The 21558-nt window shown below is 37.8% G+C and overlaps 1 protein-coding gene across 2 annotated transcripts; it reads left to right on the top strand.

The window, feature by feature from the left end:
- The first annotated feature begins 1699 nt into the window (after window positions 1-1699).
- On the top strand, window positions 1700-21300 carry LOC133802646 (protein kinase and PP2C-like domain-containing protein). 2 transcript variants are annotated; one of them, XR_009877411.1, is made up of 13 exons: window positions 1700-1947; window positions 2057-2174; window positions 2567-2733; window positions 3075-3142; window positions 3248-3471; window positions 4194-4245; window positions 5502-6048; window positions 6506-6578; window positions 6682-6901; window positions 7018-7122; window positions 8725-8820; window positions 8944-9105; window positions 20851-21092. XR_009877411.1 is itself a non-coding variant. In XM_062240999.1 (12 exons), the coding sequence occupies exons 1-12, from the start codon at window positions 1833-1835 to the stop codon at window positions 21043-21045; spliced, it is 1980 nt and encodes a 659-aa protein (XP_062096983.1). In that variant the 5' UTR covers window positions 1700-1832; the 3' UTR covers window positions 21046-21300. The 2 variants fall into 2 exon arrangements, 1 of the variants encoding a protein (XP_062096983.1); XM_062240999.1 differs by lacking the exon at window positions 8944-9105 and having other exon boundaries at window positions 20851-21300.
- Window positions 21301-21558: the final 258 nt, after the last annotated feature.

The raw sequence follows: 21558 nt of genomic DNA, 5'->3' as shown, positions 1-21558 counted from the left end.
ATCCAAGGTCCCAGAGGCTAGATTTATATTCTGAGGTTAGTTAATGGATTAGACCATGATGGTTGATTATTATTCATGCGTTGTGACTAGGATTTCATCAAGGCTCGGGTTAGAGGACTGTGCTCGTGATCGCAGTGCTCAGATAGCTTGGGACACAGGTAAGAGAACTGTTGTACTCGTAGAGCAGGGCGAGGCCCTATTGCTTGTATTGCAGGGCACGACCCTATCAATTGAATTGCAAGGCGTAGCCCTATTGTGTATGTTTAGTATATGTTTAAATATAAGTTGATTTTTATGATGTGTAATGCATATTTGTGAATGAACGATGAAGGCCGAGAACGACGAAGGTCGAGAACGGCAGAAAGTCGAGCATGGCAAAGGGTCGGGAACGGCGTTGAGCACGTGGAGTGCAAGTCGTTAGGGTGAGACCCACCTAGGATGCGGAAGCCATCCTCTCGGTGAAGACCGCGAACCCAGGGCCTGGTAAAGCACCTGGGACGACATGGCTGCTTTGTTATATGAAGTTGATAGATATGCGTATGTTATCTATTTTGTGTTGAGTTTTCTTGCTGGGCTTCAACTCACGGGTGCTCTATGGTGCAGGTAAGGGCAAAGGAAAGGTCGACCAACCATGAGTATGGAGAGCGTGGAGCGACGAGTACATGTTCGGCCTACCTGGCTGCCACGGCCAGGGTCATTTTGGAAAGATGTGATGTAATGGTATAGATTTGTCACCTAAGTCGACCTTAAACGTATTTTGAGATGTAAAGTATTTTCTAAACAGTATTTTGGGATTCCAAACGTTTAACTCTTTATGTTTTCAATGAATGACTACATTTTTATATCAGATGCCTTTAAACCAATTTTTACTACAGTTTAGCCACACTTTTAACTTAAAACCTCGATTAGCGAGTTAATGACACGTTTTTAAACTCACTTAGTAATGACTCTAAGGAAGTATGGCATTACAATTTCATTGGGGGTTCGCTCTGTTTGTGTTCTAATGTATTTGTTCTCTTTTTTTTTTTCATTTCTAGAATAAAGGTGGAGTTTCTCCACTACCCTACTAGATTAGTGGGGGTTTTAGTTAGTATGGCGAAGCGTGATAACTTTGACTCCTATTGGATGGTTGGGTTTATACTGAATTGTTCAGTTTGCTTATGTAGGGACCTCGATCATGCTTCCTTTCGCCTTCAGATCCGGGGGAGACCTCGATGTCTATCCTTATTGACCTCGTGCTTCGTGATTTACCGTCCTTTAGAGTCGAGTTTCATGAGCATAGTTGGTCGTTGCTTTATAGCCCTTATTTCTTGTTTGAATAATGAGTTTGTTTTTTCTCAATTTTTATTAAAAGACTTTTGGCTGATTGTCATTTGTAGAATAAATATGTTATATGCTCATTTTGTTTGAAAATCTAGTTTACCTCTTACTCTTTTGATGCTCGATAGCTGATGACTTATTAGATCTTTAGTTGAGGTAATTGTTAGAGTTTTCTTCCATTTTATTGTAAACGACATGAATTATTATAGATCATGCTCTATGAGCGTTATTTTCGTGTAATTGATTATATCTCATTTACCTATTAATAAAAATTTCCCTACCTTTCAAAAAAATATAATGATACAAAAATATTATTATTATACTTAAAAAAATTGAATGAATAAAAGGGAAGATACCAACAATACTACGTACGGTCCAAATTGCCTGATGTGTTCCGAGCTCGAAATTTCCAACTACTCTTTTTCTTCTTCTTTCTCAAACAGTCTGCAAAACTAGAGAGAGAAAGAGAAAGAGAAAGAGAAAGAGAAAGAGAAGGAGAGTGAAAGAGAGAAATGGGGCTTGAAATTGTTGAACCGAACGCGTGCATAAGGGGATGCTGTAAGAGCAACTCCATTCCTCTTCATCTTCCACCTTCCTCTTATGCTCTCGTTTCCCCCATTGCTCGAGGTACGTACCTTCGTTCTATGCTCTTCTATTTTTTTTTCAACTATTTATTGTAAATTTATGCCGTCTGTCATTGTTTATAGTCTTTTTTTTCTTTCTGCGATGTGAGTAGGGGCTGAAAGTGTTGTGTATGAAGCTACTTTGTATGGAAAGAGAGTTGCCGTGAAGAAACCCGTCTTGTCAACTTCTGAAGATATTGATAAGTTCCACAAGGAGTTGCAATTGTTATGGTATGTATTTTTATGCCTAAATTGTATCAAAATCAGGTATGTTTATGTATATTAAGATTCATGGGAACTCAAAATTTATTAGCAATGATTAGAACACTCGTATATGCGAAGATAGTGGATCTTTTCGAGCACTAATCTTAAATTGGGTCTCTAGCAACTCTTTTGGAGAGCTATTGTTTTTAAACTGGATGCTCGTTTGAGCTATGTTAAAATCCATTAGTTCTGACTCAAAACTAATTAACAATGAGTGGAGTAATGTACGGTCTTATAAGTGTTTTAATAATTTTCATATTTATTAGATGTGATACTCTTATAATATATACATAGCGATGTACATATCTGTGTAGGGATTGAAAGTGTTGAGTTTGTTTGATTCTTGATTGTTTGTTAAGCAAGCTAGATCATTGTGGGCTAGCCAAACTGATTGCTGCACATGCTAAGCCACCCAACTACATGTTTTTCTTTGAGTTTTATGAGTCCCCAAATCTTGCGGATAAGTTGCACGTCGAGGAATGGACTCCAAGTATCGATCAAGTCCTCATGATCGCTATTCACTTAGGTATTATGGCCTTAATTTTGCAAATTTCTTTATTTTTAGATATTCCTTGTCTATAAATTTCACAGTTATTCACTCAAGCCTATGCAACAGTTATTCACTCATTTGAGTGGCATTTGTGAAATGTAAACATTTGGAATGATAACAAAATGGATACTATGACAGCTTGATGTAGTTGAACATGGAGAACACTGGTGTGTCTTTGAGTTTATTAGCAGGAAAAAGCTTAATTTGTCATATGTAATTTCTTTATATTTATTTTGTTATTGGTTAAATTTCTGATGAAGGTTTAGTTAGGTGATTTTTACACGGTCTTACATTTCCAACTTCTTCATTTCTTTCAGCCAAGTCATTGCAATATCTGCATAACCTCGGGATTTTACATAGGGATGTGAAACCAGCAAACATTCTTGTAAATGTCTACCATTAGTTTCTCATTTTCATATGAGTTGGATTTTGTTATTCAGCCTCAGTTTTACATTTGTAACTGAAAAAAATGTTTGTGCTTATGATGTAGTTGGATAAAGATCTTAATCCACACCTAGCAGATTTTGGTTTAGCAGAGCACAAGAGTGTTTTAAAAAAAGTTTCTGTTGAGAATTGGAGATCATTCGGAAAGCCCACTGGTGGTTTTCACAAGAAAAATATGGTTGGTACATTAATTTACATGGCTCCTGAAATATTAAAGAAGGAAGTACAGACAGAAGAATCCGACGTCTACAGTTTTGGTATAACAATCAAGTAAGAACTTATTTATGACAGTTTGCTTTTTCTAGCAGACTGCCACACTCTCTTTTTCAGACAATTTTTACTTCTGTATGAATGCAACTGTATTCTAGAAGTGTGCCAAATGTTTCGGCTGTTTGTTAAAATTTAGTCCATGTTTTAGGAACGATAAAACATTTTGACAGTGCATATCAGGCTTCTTTAATGTGAATTTGTGGTGACGCACATCAAATTTTGAATTTGGACACTTTAGCCGTGTGGTATGGTGAGCTATACTGTAAAGTCACATGAATAAGTGCTACTGTTTCTCTGTCATAGAATTGGGATTATAGAGAAAAGGCAATAGGCATCAGCTTATTATGTTTAATTTTGCTTATATTTGAAAAGAGTGAGTTAGTGTATGTAGTGTTTCCTTTGATTAAAATTTTGCCCATGCATTTGGTTTGAAAATATTAAGTGGTATTATTTCTTTGCATTGGTGCACAGTAGAAAATAAATGTGCATTTTGTTAATTGTGTATACTTAAATTTGGTATATCAACTAGGCATAGCCGGGAGGAATGTACGTGATCATGTCCTTATTTTAAATCTTATAGATTTTTATGCTTTTGTTCAGAGTTACGTTCTCATGTAGTCCAATTTTGTTTAAAATCTTTGTTGAATTGTTTTTGCTCTTATCATTATTGTTTTAAGTTTTATTTACCTTACTAGCTGTATTTCTGTCTAATCATTTTGCAGTGAGCTCATGACTGGTGTTGTTCCTTATACAGATCTTCGTGCAGAAGCACAGGTTAGCCTTCTAATTGAATTTAGTTTAGTTTCTGTCAGGGAATACAAATACTGATATATAGCATAAATTGTTTGGATGGCACATTGTTGTATTATTCTCATGAAGTGAGAATGTTTTTCAAGTTTTATGCATAAGAGATAGGCTTTAGTTTATTACAAAAGAAATGTTCATCATCTAATACGATTTCTTGGTTTTCTGTTGTATTTGGAATCAATGTTTCAGCATCTCATAGATAAGCTTAAGGCTAGTGGTCTGATGTGATGACTTTTTTGTGGACTATGAAATTAATGCGAAGTTCAATTTGTAATATTCTTTTGAGTAGTTTATGTTGCATTATACTCTATTTTGTAACATAAATAAGCCTTTTGATGCCTGTCTCATAAAGGAAAAAAGTTGGAATTTTAAATTTTAGACTTGTCACTTGTGTATTTGCTGGAAAAGTTTCTTAGACGATAATCTGTACATGTTTGTAGCTCTCCAGATGTTTAAATGTTAGCAGGAGCTTCTGAATGCATCTATTCAAAGTTTATTTTATAGCCTCACGTTTAATTTTATGCCATATCTTCATGCATGTTTGAAAACATCTGAAGGTATGGAATTTCTTGCTTTCTATCCCATTGACCATTCAAAGTGTGATTTGATTGACTGTTTTCTGCTAAGAATACTTAGTCTTTTTCCATCTTGCTAGCTCTGCTCTTTTAATTAATTCATTTGATATATCATATGGACTAGGCTGCTAGAGTGCCTTGGATTTCTAAGTAACTGTCCTGCTGAATGTGACTGTATCTTGCAAAACGTCAAAGATTTCTCTATCTCTAGTCATTATGTATTTTAACTACTATTCAAACTTTATTTTATAGCCTCACGTTTAGTTTTATGCCATAGCTTCATGCATGTTTGAAAACATCTGAAGGTATAGAATTCCTTGTTTTCTATCCCATTGACCATTCAAACAGTGATTTGATTGACTTTTTTCTGCTAAGAATACTTAGTCTTTTTCCATCTTGCTAGCTCTGTTCTTTTAATTAATTCATTTGATATATCATATGGACTAGGCTGCTAGAGTGCCTTGGATTTCTATGTAACTGTCCTGCTGAATGTGACTGTATCTTGCAAAACGTCAAAGATTTCTCTATCTCTAGTCATTATGTATTTTAACTACTATGTGCTATTGAGCTTACCTTGATGGTTTAATTTTTCAACTTTCAATTTGAGACACTTGATGGCATTTCACACTACCGATGTACTTCTGGCAGGCACACACCATACTGGAGATGAACTATACTGAGCAGCAACTTACTGCAGCTGTAGTTTCTGATGGTCTTCGACCAATTCTTGCTGGTCCTGAGTCGGGTGTGCCATCCAGTTTGTTGTCCTTGATACAAAGATGTTGGGATGCGAAACCTCAAAACAGACCTTCTTTCGATGATATAGTTGCTGAACTTGGTTCAATTTTGGAACACAGAGAGAGAACACAGGAACCAGTAGTTCTTGGAAGCTTTCCTACTTCTGTTGGTGATCAGACTACCTATGGTATCAGCAAGGTCCAATATTTTCAAGAGGATATTAACTGGACTACTCAGGGTGAACACTTCTCTAAAAGAGCTGCTTCTGAAGTTGATTCTAGCAGGACGATTTGGCTGGATTCTTTAGATAACTCAGTGGCGTACCATCCAGTACTCTCATGGGGTTCCTTTGCTACATGTGGGAGAAGGGAGAGTATGGAGGACACACATTTTCTTATGCCCCATATGTGCAATGAACCAGAGATTCATGTTTTTGGTATCTTCGATGGTCATAGAGGTAAAACTGTTTTTTGTGATACTGAAATTATTTCATACCACCATTAATGGTTATTTTTTTTATACCTTTTATTTTAAGAAATGACAAACTAATAATTTATCAGTGCAACTCTTCTAATTATGAATTAGTATAGTAACATATCAGTGCAATTCTTATTTATTATGGAGGTATTATTTTTTTGTAGGCCAATGTCCTGAAATATTTTGTTCTTTAAGGTTTGACTGCTGTAAAATGTTCTTGCTAATAGTGCTACAAATGTCGGGCTATTTTACCCATCTTGTTCCTCTAATAATCATTCAAATTTGTGACTGGAAGTTTTGAAGAGAAACATTTATTAGTATCTCAAGAATATTCTTTTAGAATCAGAGAGCATATTTCTTGTTCAATTTTCAACTATGCTTCTGTTCTATTTTCTGTTTTTGGTAAGAATCAATGAATATGGCTATGAAACATGCAGGTGCAGCAGCTGCTGAGTTCGCAGTACGAGCTTTGCCGGGATTCCTGCAATCTTTAGGTTCCATAAGCAGCAGGTTACCTTCTGGGGATTTCATTTTCAGCTCTTCCCTACTTGACTATGTACGTATGCAAATACATGCCTATTTGTAATAAAATATTTTCATGTATGGCATGCAGTCCTGCTGATGCATTGAAAGAAGCATTTGTGAATGCTGATTTGGCATTTAGAAACGAACTAGATTCTTATTGTAAATCGAAAAGAGCAAGTCAGAAAGACTGGCATCCTGGTTGCACTGCAGTTGCTGCTCTTATAGTTAGGAACAAGCTTTTTGTTGCCAATGCTGGTGATTGCAGAACAATCTTGTGTCGATCTGGCCACCCAATCAATCTAAGCAGGGTGAGTGTGGACTTATTCCTGTTCCTGTTTGTCATTTGTTTTCCTCTTTTTGTTTATTATAAATTCATAAATTCTAAAATGTCCTGGAAAAACACACACATGCATACACAAATCAGGATCATGTAGCAAGTTGTCCTGAGGAGAGAGAGCGAGTTGTTAAAGCAGGAGGGCAAGTCAAATGGCAAGTTGATACATGGCGGGTTGGTGCTGCCGCGCTCCAGGTCTTTCCCTTTATCTTATATGATCTCTGTGCAATGTTTTATCATATTTTCTAGGAACCCATGTTTTAAAATTTGAAAGTTATCAGTATACTGCTAATTGATGTGTGCGCGTGTGTATATATGATTTTTTTTCTCCTAACTTTGAGGTCATTTTCAGGATACTGTTTTAAAAAAAATCATGTGGTGATTAATGATAAACTTTGCTTGAGTCTCTTTTGTCAATTTATCTCTTCATACCTCTCATCTCCTCTGACAAAATATGACTACCATAATCTTTATATTTCTTGGCCAACAAAATTTCCTTTTAACACAAGTGAGTAGTTATCCAATTTTTTTTATACTTTTTTCTAACTTGGCAAACATAAAAACTCTACAAATACGGTTGTAGTCAATTGTTGAGGCAACTAATGACTCAACTGATGTAACAGAATTAACTAACAGCAATGAATGATTCTTTCGTTGTATTAGCTACTTTATGTATATCAACAGATTATAATGCTTATTAGCTATTGTTCTCTCTGTGTTTCTCAACTTCAATTATTCAAATATATATATATATATATTAGATACAAGCAATGTGCGTAGTTTTATTTATAGAATTTATTAGTTATATTTATTAAATTTGTATCATTTTCATATAAATTTCAAATGAATAAATAATATTATATATAAAAAAATGATATAAACATATTAAATAAAATATTAAATCAAAACACTATTTATGATTTTTTTATTATATATATATAATATGATAACCTTTTAAACATAAATGATTATTTTTTAATAAAAATTAAGATTATGTATTATATATTATTATTATAATGATATTTTCTAATATTTAAATTTATGTTGATATAAATATTAAATATCTAGTCTTGTATTAAGTATTATTATAATAATAATATTTTATAATATTTGAATTCATATTAACATAATTAGTAAAAAATTAGGATTATCATACTAATATTTTATAACATTTAAATTTATATTAACATAATTATTAAATATCTAGTCGAGTATTATATATTATTACAATAATGATATTTTATAACATTTGAATTTAAATTTAAATTTATATTAATATAATTATTATATATGTAGTCTTATATTAAATATTATTATAATAATGATATTTTATATATATTATTATCATAATAATATTTTATAATATTTAAATTTATATTGATATAATTAGTAAATATCTAGTCTTGTATTATAAATTATTATAATAATGATATTTTATAACATTTGAATTTGAATTTGTATTAATATAACTATTATATATGTAGTTTTATATTAAATATTAACATAATAATGATATTTTATAATATATGAATTTATATTAATATAATTAATAAATATATTTTTTTAGTCAGTTTTAAAAGTATATTATGTTAAATATTTAGAATATTCTGTTAAAGTTAACAAAACAAACCGTTAAAACTAAAAATTTTCATTATTTACACACTTTTTATATAAAACATATATATATATATATATATAAAAGGACTCGCAATTTGTTATCAAAATTCCATATTAGTGTATCTTTAATGGGCAAACTAAGCTTTTTAATAAATTTGTTTTCTTTCTCTTGCTGAATAGGTTACTCGTTCAATTGGTGATGATGATTTAAAGCCTGCAGTGACTGCAGAGCCTGAGATAAGTGAGACTATTCTGTCTGCAGATGATGAATATTTGGTAAGCACCATTTATTTAATGAGTTGCTATTTCTATACACTTCAAATGGTTAGACATGTGGTTTGCTCCCACAAAGTCTGATGGTCGAGATCTTCTTGAGCACTTATATAGCAATTGCTATAGTGTCAGCTTCTCAAATATAGGAGAGCCGAGCTACTCAAATATTGTAGGAGAGCCTAGTTTCCAAAAACGCCTCTCGGTCTACGCCTCGCATGTGTAGCGAGGTGCACGCCTCACACCCTTGAGGCGCACGCCTCTGAGGCGATGCATATTGAGGCGCATGAGGTGCGTGTTGCGTAAATTTAAGCAAATAAAATTGTGCAAGTGTATACAGTCAACAAGTAATAAAGTGATAAGAATAAGTATCGTCTCCACAGGGATTGAATTGGCAAATAATATGCAAAAATCAATACTAAACAACTTGGAACAAAACAAGTTATAAAGATTTGATTAAATTTAAAAAAATACATAAGAAAGTAAATAAAATAACAAATGAACGAGATAGCAAGACAATGATGATGAGGTAGAATAATTAATTCCTCATAAAATGTAAATCTGATGTTAATGCTACAGTAATGCTGTGGCAAACTGGGAATAATTAATCTAGAATTCTAATTTAGTTCATAGGCTTCCGTCGAAGTTACTATGATATCAATTAAATAATTAAACTAACATGTCTGTCAATCTAACTTCAAGAATATTTATCAAGAACCAATTCCACAAAGATTACGCAATACATTAATATATGTCTACTAACACAAATTAAATTCAAAGAAATTAATCTTGCACCATTCAAGTTGTATGTCCATTAATTAAAACCTTTTCAGAATTATTAATTAACTCATTTACTAACAATTGATGGCCAAACAAAAGAAAGTAAATAACATTAAAATCACTTGAATGAATAAAACCCAATTTCACATTAACACCATTAACAAAGTTCCAAAATCACACATTAGGATTCATTAACAATTATAGTTATGAATAGCTTACCTCATCATTAAAATATCCAAATACTAACAATAAATGCAAACAATTTCAAGAAAAATAAAATAAAAGAAAAGAAATTAAATACTAAGCGAAGGATGAGAAAATCAAGCCCCAATAGGTGTCCCTAAGTGATTCTCTCCTTGTCCTCCTATTTGAATCTCCTTCCTCGTCTTTCTTTTTCTTTTTCTTCTTCATTCTTTATTTCTCTCGCTAATGGCTGTTGTACGTGGTTTTTCTTTTTTAAAAAAGAAAGTGAAGCTGATATATGTTTTTAGGGCTCCCATTTTCTTTCTTTTCCTTAAACCCACGTGGGCCTTTTTCCTCACATTCTTTGTCATTTTGCTAAACATGCACCAACACAATTAAAAGTCCAAATCTCTTCATTTAATCTTCAGGCCAAGCCAAGTTAATTAAAAATAGATTTATACTGCTGAGGTGGCAACTTCTCGCGTTGACCCAAGAAATGCTTGCTTCATTTAGCATTGCTGCAGCATCCTAAGAATTCCTGCACGAAAAATTATCATTTTAAATCACATTAGCTCATTTCCACTTCACTCAATTTCATCAAATTTATCATTTTCTTACTTATTTTTCCTCATACAACCAAAACTAACTCCTAAACTCAAATAAAAGAAAATGACTCAATTCTAAAGACAAAGACACAAATCACTCATCTTTTTAATCAAATTATAAGCTAAAAGTATTAAAGATAACTCTATATTCTATAGTGACAAACAATAAGTAGGAACAGTAAATAGAGAAGGAGAGAAAAAGGATTACGGTAATATTCTCATGTATTGCATTAGCTCATACAAGAGCTATATATAAGAGTACAAGTTGACACATGTCCCACTAAGAGTGGAGAAGCAAAAGGTTCTAGAATATACCAAAACTAATACAATACATAATATGATTGTTACATCAATTATATGGCTTAACGTATATTTATCACACCCCTAAATTTATCTCATTACTTGTCCCGAGTGATGTTTCTAAAAAGAAGAAATACAAGAAAAATCAACTAACTACAAGACAACACAACACAACAAATAAACAAAAGAAAAGACACTACTACAAAGAGGATATGCTTACTTAGCATTTGGCCTAACAAGGGAAATGCTCTCAAACTTTTATTGAAGATGTGATGACATGATGCCTCTTGTAAGTGCTTTAAACCAAATTCCTCAAATGTTAATGATGCTATCAAACCAAGAATCAAGTGTTTATCCCTAAAGTGAATACATAACTCTTCCCAAACGTTCTCAATTCTCCCCCAAAGCACACTAGACTTTGATCCTAAAGCCTAATTATTGCCTCCATAGGTTATATTTAATAATTCACTCTCCACTAATATAGACAAACACTAAACCAAATATCAAAATGACTTTATCTAGCTTGTAATGTAAGACTTAGGTGAGGGTGGTTAAAAGAAGTCATTTTAGGCTCAATTCACCTTAAAAGCACCTTAATTTTCCTAAGACCAAGTAAGAGCTCACAATTACTTCCCCAAAAGATTACCTCACAAAAATCAATGTTACTCTTACCATTATCCTTTATTACTAACATAGAAAGAAAGAAACAAACAAACAAATAAAATAAGACATATCTTTTTCTTTTTTTTTATAAGATGTTACACCTCCAAACTTGCTTTTAACTATATTTATACAATTTGTAACTTTTTTTATACCTTGAACTTGGATAAGAGCGTGCCTGCGAAATCCTAGAAACAGAGGCGTCTGGGTACAACCGGAGTTGAGGCCCTAGAAGAAGAAGTAGCTCGGCTATTAAAATGCGGGTATATTCGCGAGGCGAAATACCCGATCTGGGTTGCGAATCCTGTCCTGGTCCCAAAGCCAAATGGAAAGTGGCGGACTTGCATCGACTTCTCCGACTTAAACAAAGCTTGTCCCAAGGATTGATCAGTTGGTGGATGCCACTGCGAGGCACGAGCTCATGTCCTTCATGAATGCGTATTCTGGATATAACCAGATCACGATGAACCCCGCAGACTAAGAACATACTAGCTTTATGACTCCAACGAATGTTTACTGCTATAAAGTCATGCCCTTTGGTCTGAAGAACGCTGGGGCTACCTACCAGCGATTGGTCAACAGAATGTTCGCTGATCATATCGGGAAAAACATGGAAGTGTATGTTGATGATATGCTAGTTAAGTCTAAAACTGTCGATAACCATGTTCCTGATCTGAAGGAATGTTTTGAGATTTTAAGGAGGTATAGCATGAGGTTAAATCCCCAGAAGTTTACTTTCGGAGTGACATCAGGAAAATTTCTGGGATTCATAGTCAATACTAGAGGGATAGAGGCGAACCCTGACAAAATCAGATCGCTACTAGAAATGCCTTCGCCCAGGTCGCGTAAAGATGTCCAGAGTCTGACTGGAAGAGTGGCAGCCCTTAATCGGTTCATTTCCAAGTCCACTGACAAATGTTTGCCATTCTATAACTTGCTCTGAGGAAATAAAAAGTTTGAATGAACTGAGGAGTGCGAGCAAGCATTTCTCGATCTAAAAACACATTTGGCCGAGCCACCAGTATTGTCTAAACCAACGGCGGGGGAGCCCCTTTTTCTTTATTTAGCTGTTACGGAAAATACAGCCAATGCCGTGCTGGTCCGGGAAGAGGACAGAGTTCAAAAACCAATATATTATATAAGCAAAAGACTTCTCGGAATTGAATCACGGTATCTCTTAATGGAAAAGATGGCGTTCTGCCTTATTACGGCTTCCAGGAAGCTTAGGCCGTATTTCCAATCACATTCAATCCACGTCATGACTGATCAACCTTTAAGGCAGGTACTGCAAAAACCTGAGGCATCAGGACGTCTTTTGAAATGGGCAATTGAGCTCAGCCGGTTCGAAATACTGTACATACCACGGACTACGATCAAAAGCCAAGCCCTGGCTGATTTCATGGCTGAATGCATTGGATTCCAGGAGAAGCTTTTGAGAGAGTCGGTACAGGCATTGTGGAGAATCTTCATGGACGATTCATCTAACGAAAACGGGTCCAGAGTTGGGATCATTTTGACTCTCCAGAAGGGCATCGGTTCCACTCCGCGCTACGGTTCGGGTTCGAGGCATCTAACAACGAAGCTGAATATGAAGCCTTATTGGCCGGGCTTAGAGTGGTGAAGGAACTGAAAGCCAAGGTCGTCCAGTGTTATAGCGATTCCCAGCTCGTGGTAAACCAAGTGTCTGGGGAATACCAAGCGCGGGGGGCCAAAATGGCGGCTTACCTAGCCAAAGTGAAGGAGGATCTATCAGAATTTGAATATGGCCTAGTCGAGCAGATCCCTTGCGAGCAGAACACCAACGTTGATGCTCTGTCGAGACTCGCTACCTCCAAGGAAGCCGAGACTCTGAGCATAGTACTGGTAGAATTCTTAGAAAGCCCAAGCGTGGCAGAAAGCACGATGGAGATCGAGATGATCGACACCAGTCCGACCTGGATGACTCCCATAATAGAGTATCTTACAACAGGGAAGTTGCCTGATGAGCGGAAAGACGCGAGGAGGATACTCTATTAGGCTCCAAGGTATATAATCGTGGATGGGACGCTGTACCGACGTGGCCATTCCTTGCCTCTTCTACGATGTGTTCTGCCAGAGGGGGCCAAAACTATCTTGCAGGAGTTGCATGAAGGCTTCTTTGGGGATCATGCTGGGGGGAAAAACTTGGCCTTAAAAATATTAAGGCAGAGATATTATTGGTCCACTTTATCAAAGGATTCCATCTCCTATATCCGAAAGTGTGACAAGTGCCAGCGGTTCGCCACAGTCGCCTGAGCTTCACCAGTCGAGCTGAAAATAATCTCATCCCCATGGCCATTCGCGGTATGGGGAATCAATTTAATTGGAGCTCTGCCCACGGGAAGAGGAGTTCGCAATGCGATGGTGGCCATTGATTATTTCACGAAGTGGGCAGAAGCTGAGCCCCTGGCGACAATCACCTCAAAAAGAGTCATCGACTTTGTAGTCAAGAGTATTGCTTGCCGATTCAGACTGCCCAAAAAGATTGTATCGGATAATGGGACTCAGTTCAATAGCAACCTATTCACCAAGTTCTGTGAAAGGCACGGCATAATTAAAAGTTTCTCTTCGTTTGCCTACCCGCAAGCCAATGGATAGGTCGAGGCCGTGAATAAGACCCTCGAAGCAAGCCTTAAGAATAAGTTAGACGAGGCCAAGGGAGTCTGGCCCGAGCAGCTCCCACAGGTACTGTGGGCGTACCGGACCTCCCACCGAACTTCTACGGGGCACACCCCTTTCTCCCTGACTTTCAGAAGTGAGGCCGTCCTTCCCGTCGAAACAAAGATAGCTACGCACAGACTCTAGACCTTCAACCAGGAGCGGAATGATGAGTTGCTCAGCACGTCCCTCGACCTAATTGATGAAAAACGAGAGGATTCGCAGCTATAGCTTGTGCATTACTAGCAAAACATCACTCGTTATTTTAATTCAAAGGTCAGGAGGTGTATATTTGGTTTAGGCGATTTGGTACTCCGAAGGGTCTTTTTGGCAAGCAAGGACCCCAAAGACGGTGCTTTGGGTCTGAGCTGGGAAGGGCCCTATCAAATGATGGAGGTCGTGCATGAGGGAACCTTCAAATTTGCTCGGCTTAATGGAGAAACAATCTCACGGACCTAGACTGCTATGCACCTAAAGAAGTATTATCAATGATCATACCACCCGTCTATGTAAGGCTTAGTTATAAAAGTCGTTTAATTTCATAAATAAAAGAATCATTGTGTATTTCTTGTCTTTTCATATAGTTTCATCTATGTGTTAGTTCGGATGATAGCGTTTGTCCAAAGCAACCAAGAAAGTTCACTTTTGGATTACTTGGGGGGCATATAAACCGAGAAGGATTAAAACTTGGAAGCTAGAGAAATTGATTAATTAGTGTTTTTTCTAAAAAACGCTAGGTGTAAATAGATCTAGCACGAACTAAGTTTTAAATCATCAAAAACCCTAGATATAACCAAATCCAAAAATATCCTGGATACAACCAGGTCCGAAATTTGGAAGTTAGTAAAATTGATTAATCAGTGTTTTTTAAAAAAAACGCGAGGTATCGATAAACCTAACACGAACTAAGTTTTAATTAAATAGCCTGGATACAACCAGGTCCGAAACTTGGAAGTTAGCAAAATTTAAGATCCAGTGGCTTCCTCAGAAGCTCGGGATAACAATAAAACCTAACAAAAACTAAGTTTGGAATATTCAAAATCCCGGATACAACCGGGTCCAAGGCCTCATACTTAACAAGTAGGATATAAATCAACATCAATTTTGGTTACAACCAAAATTAAAGTATCTATCTCGACCTAAGAGTTATTTCCTAAGATTTTGAATGTACAAGTCATGAACATAAGAAAAAAATCAAGGAATAGATAAAAAAGTAGGTACTAGAATTATAAATAAATTGTCTTGAGGAGAATAACCTCGTATCGAGCCAAAACGGCAAGTGTTTACAAAAAGAAAAAAAAATAATATACAAGGTAAACATAGACAAAAGAAAATTAAGCCCATCCAGGGCGCTCCGAGGACGTCACCTCCTCGATCTCCTGCTCGCCAGCGATGGAGGCTTCCCCAGTCTCGGACTGCTCTTGTTGAATCCGAGCCTTGAACTTCTCGAGATAGGGGTCCCACACTTCAGAGGCCAGGAATGAGAAGTTGCCGTCCTGGTTGAAGGCCCAGCAATGGTACAGCATGCTCTCCATGGAGGTTAGCGAGACCGCCTTCTCCTCCTTGATAGCAGTCTCAGCCTCTAACCGCTTGGCTTTTTCCTCCGCGAGCTCAGCCTGGATAGCAGCCAGAGCATCTTGCTCGCCCTCTTGAGATGCTACACGAGCAGCCTTGGCGTCCAGCTCGCCTTGTTGAGTAGTGGAAAGGGCTGTCTGGGCGGCAGTCAAGGCTGTCTGAGCAACCTGAAGCTCGGCCCGAAGCTCGTCATTCCTGGCCCTGGCCCGAGCTATGCTTCGGTGCTGAGCCAAGACCGCCTGCAAAAAAGTAAAGAATCAAGTTAGACACATGTTGGAATAAAATAAAAAAAGTATATTTAGCTAAGGAAAATTGGCTTATTGTAAGGTTCATCCCCAGCGCGGACTCCATAACATTCTCCGGGCTCCTCTCCTCGATCACCCTCAGGTCCTTTGGATTGGCCTTGTAAAAATGCTCCACCGTATGGTTAGCCGTCTCGTAGAGAGTCCCCCGAAAGGTGTTCGGGATCTTCTCCAGGTCCTGGGCATTAATCAGAATACGTACGGAGGCGGGGGGGACGAGGGGCGCTGGGCGATCAACTTGTGCTGCTTGATCCCGAGCAAAGGTGGGTTGAAACCGGGGAGGAGGTGGAGGCAGACCCCTTTTGTCTTGAGCAGGAGCTGTTGAGCTCTGGCCTTTCCCCTTAGCCGGGGATTTGGAGGTCGTTCCTGCTGCAGGGGTCACTTTCTTCACTGGAAGCCGGGGCTTCTTCACAAGTGGCCCCGAGCCGAATTTTCCCTCCTGGAAAATCGCGCGGATGTCAGGAAACCCTTATTGTGTCATCTCCTCGCTTGAAAAAGAATGGGAAGTACGTTAGTATGCGTACAAAGTCATCAGTTTACTTAAGAAAATATATGCAATATAATAAAAGATCCTACCCTCCGAGCTAAAGGAGGAGTCTATTGTCACGACCTCCGACCTCGGAACCGCTACGGGAGAGGGAAAGCCTAATTCTACAATTTCTTGGATTAGGGGAGGTTCAGGCTCAGGTTCTATCTCAGGGATGGACTCCTCTACGTATTGCCTAAGTCCAAGGGCAATGATACCCTGGCGCAGGGAGGCCCACGACCTAAGGTTGGTTCCGTACTCTTCAAAAAAGACCGACCTAAAGGATAAGGTATTGTCTACAACTACGGTCCCCCTGGGATGGCCCATGTCGTGACGTAACACTAAGTGATCCACACACTAAAGCAGGGTTATGTTACAGTCGGGGTCATTAGGGTGGCGATGTATGAGCTGGTTTGGGTTAAACCTAACTAGCCTAAGGTCGGCGACAGCCCTATCTAAGTCCCTAAAGGGATATGGGTTACCTTGGCCGGAGGGGCCGACTGCTGCCCCCAATGAAGCTCGCTCTACATCAGGGTCCCGAGCAGCCTCGGGAGCTTGCCTCTTCCGCACGAGGGGCACCTCGTCTTCTTCTTCCTCTTCGCCCTCGTCGGCTTCAGCACCCCCTTCGGGGATGGGTGCTAGCTCGCGGATAGCCGGGAAGTTAGCCAGAGTTCTTCTCAAGGCCAGAGTCTGGCCTTCGGTAATAAGCTTACATGCCAACATCGTGTCATCAGACACGAGCTGGCGGTAATCCTTCTCACTAGGCGGGAGCCTCGAGAGAGTATCGTATTGACCCCCAAGGGTCACAGATTTGGCTGTCCTCGCAGAGATGGCTGCACGAAGATACTACTCAGTTAATATACACGCGAGAAGACTAGAAACGATGAAAATAATTACACTAGCTAATAAAGGATAGAAGACTTACGAGGGCGGTTGAAGTATCAGTGTTCGCAGTTGTGAAACCCGTTCGACATAAAGAATTGATCTTTAAAGTCGTTGGGATGGCTAGGCAGCTCGATGACTGCGGGCGAGTTCAGGAATCGGGTCAAGTAGTAAAACCCGTCACCTCGCCCTCATTGATCCGGGCTGGCTTTGAGACAAAAGAAGTAGAGAATGTCCGCAGGGGTGGGGACCTTCCACTCGTGCTTCAGGAAGAGGTACTTCAACCCCGCCAGTAGTCGGTACGAATTCGGGGGGAGCTAAAACGGTGCCAACTTCACGTAATTGAGGAAATCGGCGAAATATTGATCTAGAGGGAGGAAGGCCCCTGCCTTTACGTGGTCATCACTCCAGGCCGCGAAGTCATCCTGGAGTGGTGTGCAGCTCCGCTCCCCTTCAAATGGAGGTCGGGCAATGAGGACGTCAGTCCCGACCTCAATGTTGTGTGACAACATTATCTTGTCAACCCTTCCTTGGGTCGTGATCTTGGAGGCTATTCTCTCTGCCTCGAAAAATGCACCAGGTCCGACCGTGACCTCCTCCACCGCGGGGCCGAATTGAGGAATAGGGGACTCCGGAGAGACCCCCTTTCCCTTGTTGACTTGTTGGGACGATGAGCCAGCTGCATTCTTCTTGGGAGCGTTCTTCTTGGGCGCCATCAGATCGCCTTGCGAACAAGAGCGATGGAACACTTAGTAGGCGACCTAGAATTGTTATAAGAGCAAGGAAACACGAAGGTTGAGGATTTTAACGCACGAGCTGAGGTAATCTCAGCTCGCGATGTGATGCCATGCGCTACCTACACTACGCGCCTAGGTTTCCCAACAGACCCATGATGTTTAGGGATCCGTGTGTCAGAAAATCAGGCCACTACCCTCCTTGGGGAGCGGTTTAGAGCAAAACCACCCAAGAAGCGTAGCCCCTGAGCAACCTAGTCTCGAACCCTAAAAACTTTTCATCTTCTATATCCTGAGTGGGTATTTCCTAAAATCCCCCGTAAGTTGCCCAGGTTTACCCAGAAATTACCCAGTTTTATTAACATCACAATTCTAGGGATATTTTAAGGCCTACTCAATAAACCTAAGTCAAAGCCTATGTGCCAAAAACATTTGGGAAATAATCTAATATGGACTACGGAGGAGTACGGATAGGCATGGTATATATATATATATATATATATATATAAAGGGGGAAGAAAGCCCAGAAACCAGTAAAAGAAAAAATTTCGACAAAACCAAAAGACTTACATTATGTTCTTCTGTTGAGAGAAGTAAACTTTGCAGAGGAGAGCTCCTGGAAGACTCCTGAGCGATTGGGTTTCTGAAGTTTTTTTTTGCCACAAATGGTTTTCGGTTTCCTCTGAGAAAGAATAAGGGTTGAAAATGCAGAAGAGAGAAGATATGGAAAGATTTTGAATGAAAGGTGGTGAATCTTGGAAATTGCCAACCTTATTTATACGTAAAAGGCATAAAGCGACGTAGATCGTCCGATCAAACTAGTGCAAGATCCGAGGATGATGTTTCGAAAGACAAAACGGCGGCAAAAAGGTGGTCAGGCCATTATTGCAAACCTCAAAACCCGAACAGACGCCAATCGCGGCGTACCACATGTTCACTCAAGTAATGGACAAACATGGATAATAGCGACAGAAGTTTAAAAGTCCCCATTGTGTAAGTCAGAAAATGATGTCATAGAACACGAGCAGAGACTTGGGGGGCAAATGTACGTCCTGAAATTCAGCACGAGTCTTTTAGACAGCTCGAATACAGCTGTCTAGCCCAGAACTATAATAGATGACCCACAAGTTCACCTTTCCTCTATAAAGACAGTGCGATTCCCCAGGTAAATAGCACGAGCTGATGAGTACAAATTAATAGGCACGAGCTAGGAACACTTATGAAGCATCGCATCCGAGACACAAGCTGATGCTGCGCTCAGCTCGGGGTACGCTAATGATCTGCCATGTCCATGGATCTTTATAAATCTGGATACGTTATGTAAACATGCGTGATCAGACATCACATGTCCGTTTATTCCTGAATTCCCAGACACGTAATATAATCGTGCATGATCAGACATCACATGTCCAATTATGCCAGACGACCCATGATCAGTTTCACCTAATAATTAGACCATACCTTAATATAAATTGTAATATTCATCATCAGTGCTAGATAGGTCACATGAGGAATTGGTATACACGTGATGACCCCAACGCTTACCCAGGGATCGTTTTTGTATAAATACCAAGACCTTGGATAGGGGGAGGGGTTGGGTTTTTCTCTGTAATGCAAATACTCTGTCAAAATATAGAGAGATATACAATAATAATATAGACTCGTGGACTAGGGGGATTTTAACCTCCGAACCACGTAAAAAGGAACGAGTGTTCTTGATGTTTCGTTTCTAGCATTTTTAAGTATCATTTTTCTTATTACGGTTTATCATTAAGCACTAATCTATCCCAGCTATTTACATAATTCATTGTTGGCGAAAAATCACGTCAACGGGTAGAAAAAAAAAAGAAAAAGGAAATAATGGAAGAAAAAATAAGGAAAAAAAAATAACTGAAAAAATAATTAAAATATGAAGGAAAAATAAAAAATTGAAAAAAATTAAATAAAATTACCTTTAAAATAAAAAAAAAAACATAGTTATGATAAAAAATATAACATTTCTATATTTTAGTTAGCTACTAATTGTATTTTCTATACTTTAATTTTTTCTTTAATAAATTTTCTATAACTCCCATATTTTTGCACATTGATCATATAAAAACCATATTTTTTAAAATTCCCATCAATTAAAGGCACAAAATAAAACCCTAAAATTAGTTTCTTTATCTCTTCTCCTTCATCTCTGTATCACGATAGTCCTCTTGCTCTCTTTCTAACTCACGGCAGCAGCTAGTAGGGGCAGCAACTCCCCTCCTCTCCCATCTCCCTCAAAGCAAAGGGAAAACAACAAGCATCCTCTCTTCTCATCTCCCTCACCATCACGAAATCTCCCTCTCCATCCTCTCATCTTCCGAGAAAATGATGATTTCTTGGAGATTTAAGGAATTTCATTTATGATTTTAAGACTTATAACTAGTATTTTTATGACTTTGATATGGAATTATGTATTGTTTGTTAAATTTTATAATATTTCATGACTTTTATGATATTTTATGAATTTTATTTGTTTTTATTGTTGAGGCAGCGCAGTACTAAGAGAAAACGCTTCCCTCTCGATCTCGCTTTTCAAAACCTTGCATTTTGTACAGGGCTGATCTTGAGATAGTAGAGCTCCAACACAAAATTATAGTATTTATTGGAATCCTTATCATTGGGTGCCCTAGGCATAGTTATGACCGGCCTTAATTCTGGACTTCATTTCCTAATAACCATTTTTGAATTCTAGAGTGAATATTGGATAAATCAAGATGTAACAAACTCAAACAAACTATTCTCAACAGTCGTGTTTTCAAATTTAATGATATTGTTAACAGGTCATGGCTAGTGATGGACTATGGGATGTTGTGAGCAACACAGAGGTAGTAAGCATAATCAGGGACACAGTTAAAGAGCCAGGAATGTGCTCCAAGAGACTGGCTACTGAAGCCGCTGAGCGCGGCAGCAAAGACAACATTACAGTAATTGTTATCTTTCTTCGTCCTGTATCTACAGCAGAGAGAATTTACTAAGACTGGATCATGATCCTATTCTTTTGCCACTTCTGAAAGCAAAACTATCAAGAGAATGAATGAATGATTCATTGGTTGTGCTAAGAAAATAAAAAAGCAAATAAAAGTAGATCAATTATATCTATTGTTTTGATATGTTTATTTGGCAGCCTATTTGTTTCATACCTGCTAGCTTGGTGCTCATAAATATTTATGCAAAGAATTTGCAGTCAGAGGAAAATAATGAAATGGAATGGAAGAGAATCCGTTTTCATAGTTTCATGTTTTTTGCTTGTTTTTCTTTGTTTAATGATTCAGTCTCTGATAATTTCTTTTTATGAATTAAGTACTTTTAGTTATTTTTTTAGCAAAATTTTATGGTTTTTATTCTTTTTTTTTCTATGGTTAATTATGACATTTTTCCAAATATTATAGACCTCTAAATATTTTTACATATTATACAATAAAAACTAAGAATTTGTGGAAAAAAATAACAATAAGGACTTAATTGCTACTGTTTATAGAATTTATGGA

Source organism: Humulus lupulus, chromosome 9 (assembly GCF_963169125.1).
Source record: "Humulus lupulus chromosome 9, drHumLupu1.1, whole genome shotgun sequence".
Taxonomy (NCBI): Eukaryota; Viridiplantae; Streptophyta; class Magnoliopsida; order Rosales; family Cannabaceae; genus Humulus; species Humulus lupulus.
The sequence above is the reverse complement of the archived record's forward strand: the minus strand, read 5'-3'. Positions and strand labels throughout refer to the sequence as shown.

What these genes read in the sequence shown, in the direction of transcription:
- LOC133802646 (XM_062240999.1), top strand. Translation starts at nt 1,833, where the DNA reads ATGGGGCTTGAAATTGTTGAACCGAACGCGTGCATAAGGGGATGCTGT. An exon ending in TATCTTCGATGGTCATAGAG is followed by an intron (nt 6,049 to 6,505) that starts GTAAAACTGTTT and finishes TGAAACATGCAG; the next exon opens with GTGCAGCAGCTGCTGAGTTC. An exon ending in TTAGGTTCCATAAGCAGCAG is followed by an intron (nt 6,579 to 6,681) that starts GTTACCTTCTGG and finishes TATGGCATGCAG; the next exon opens with TCCTGCTGATGCATTGAAAG.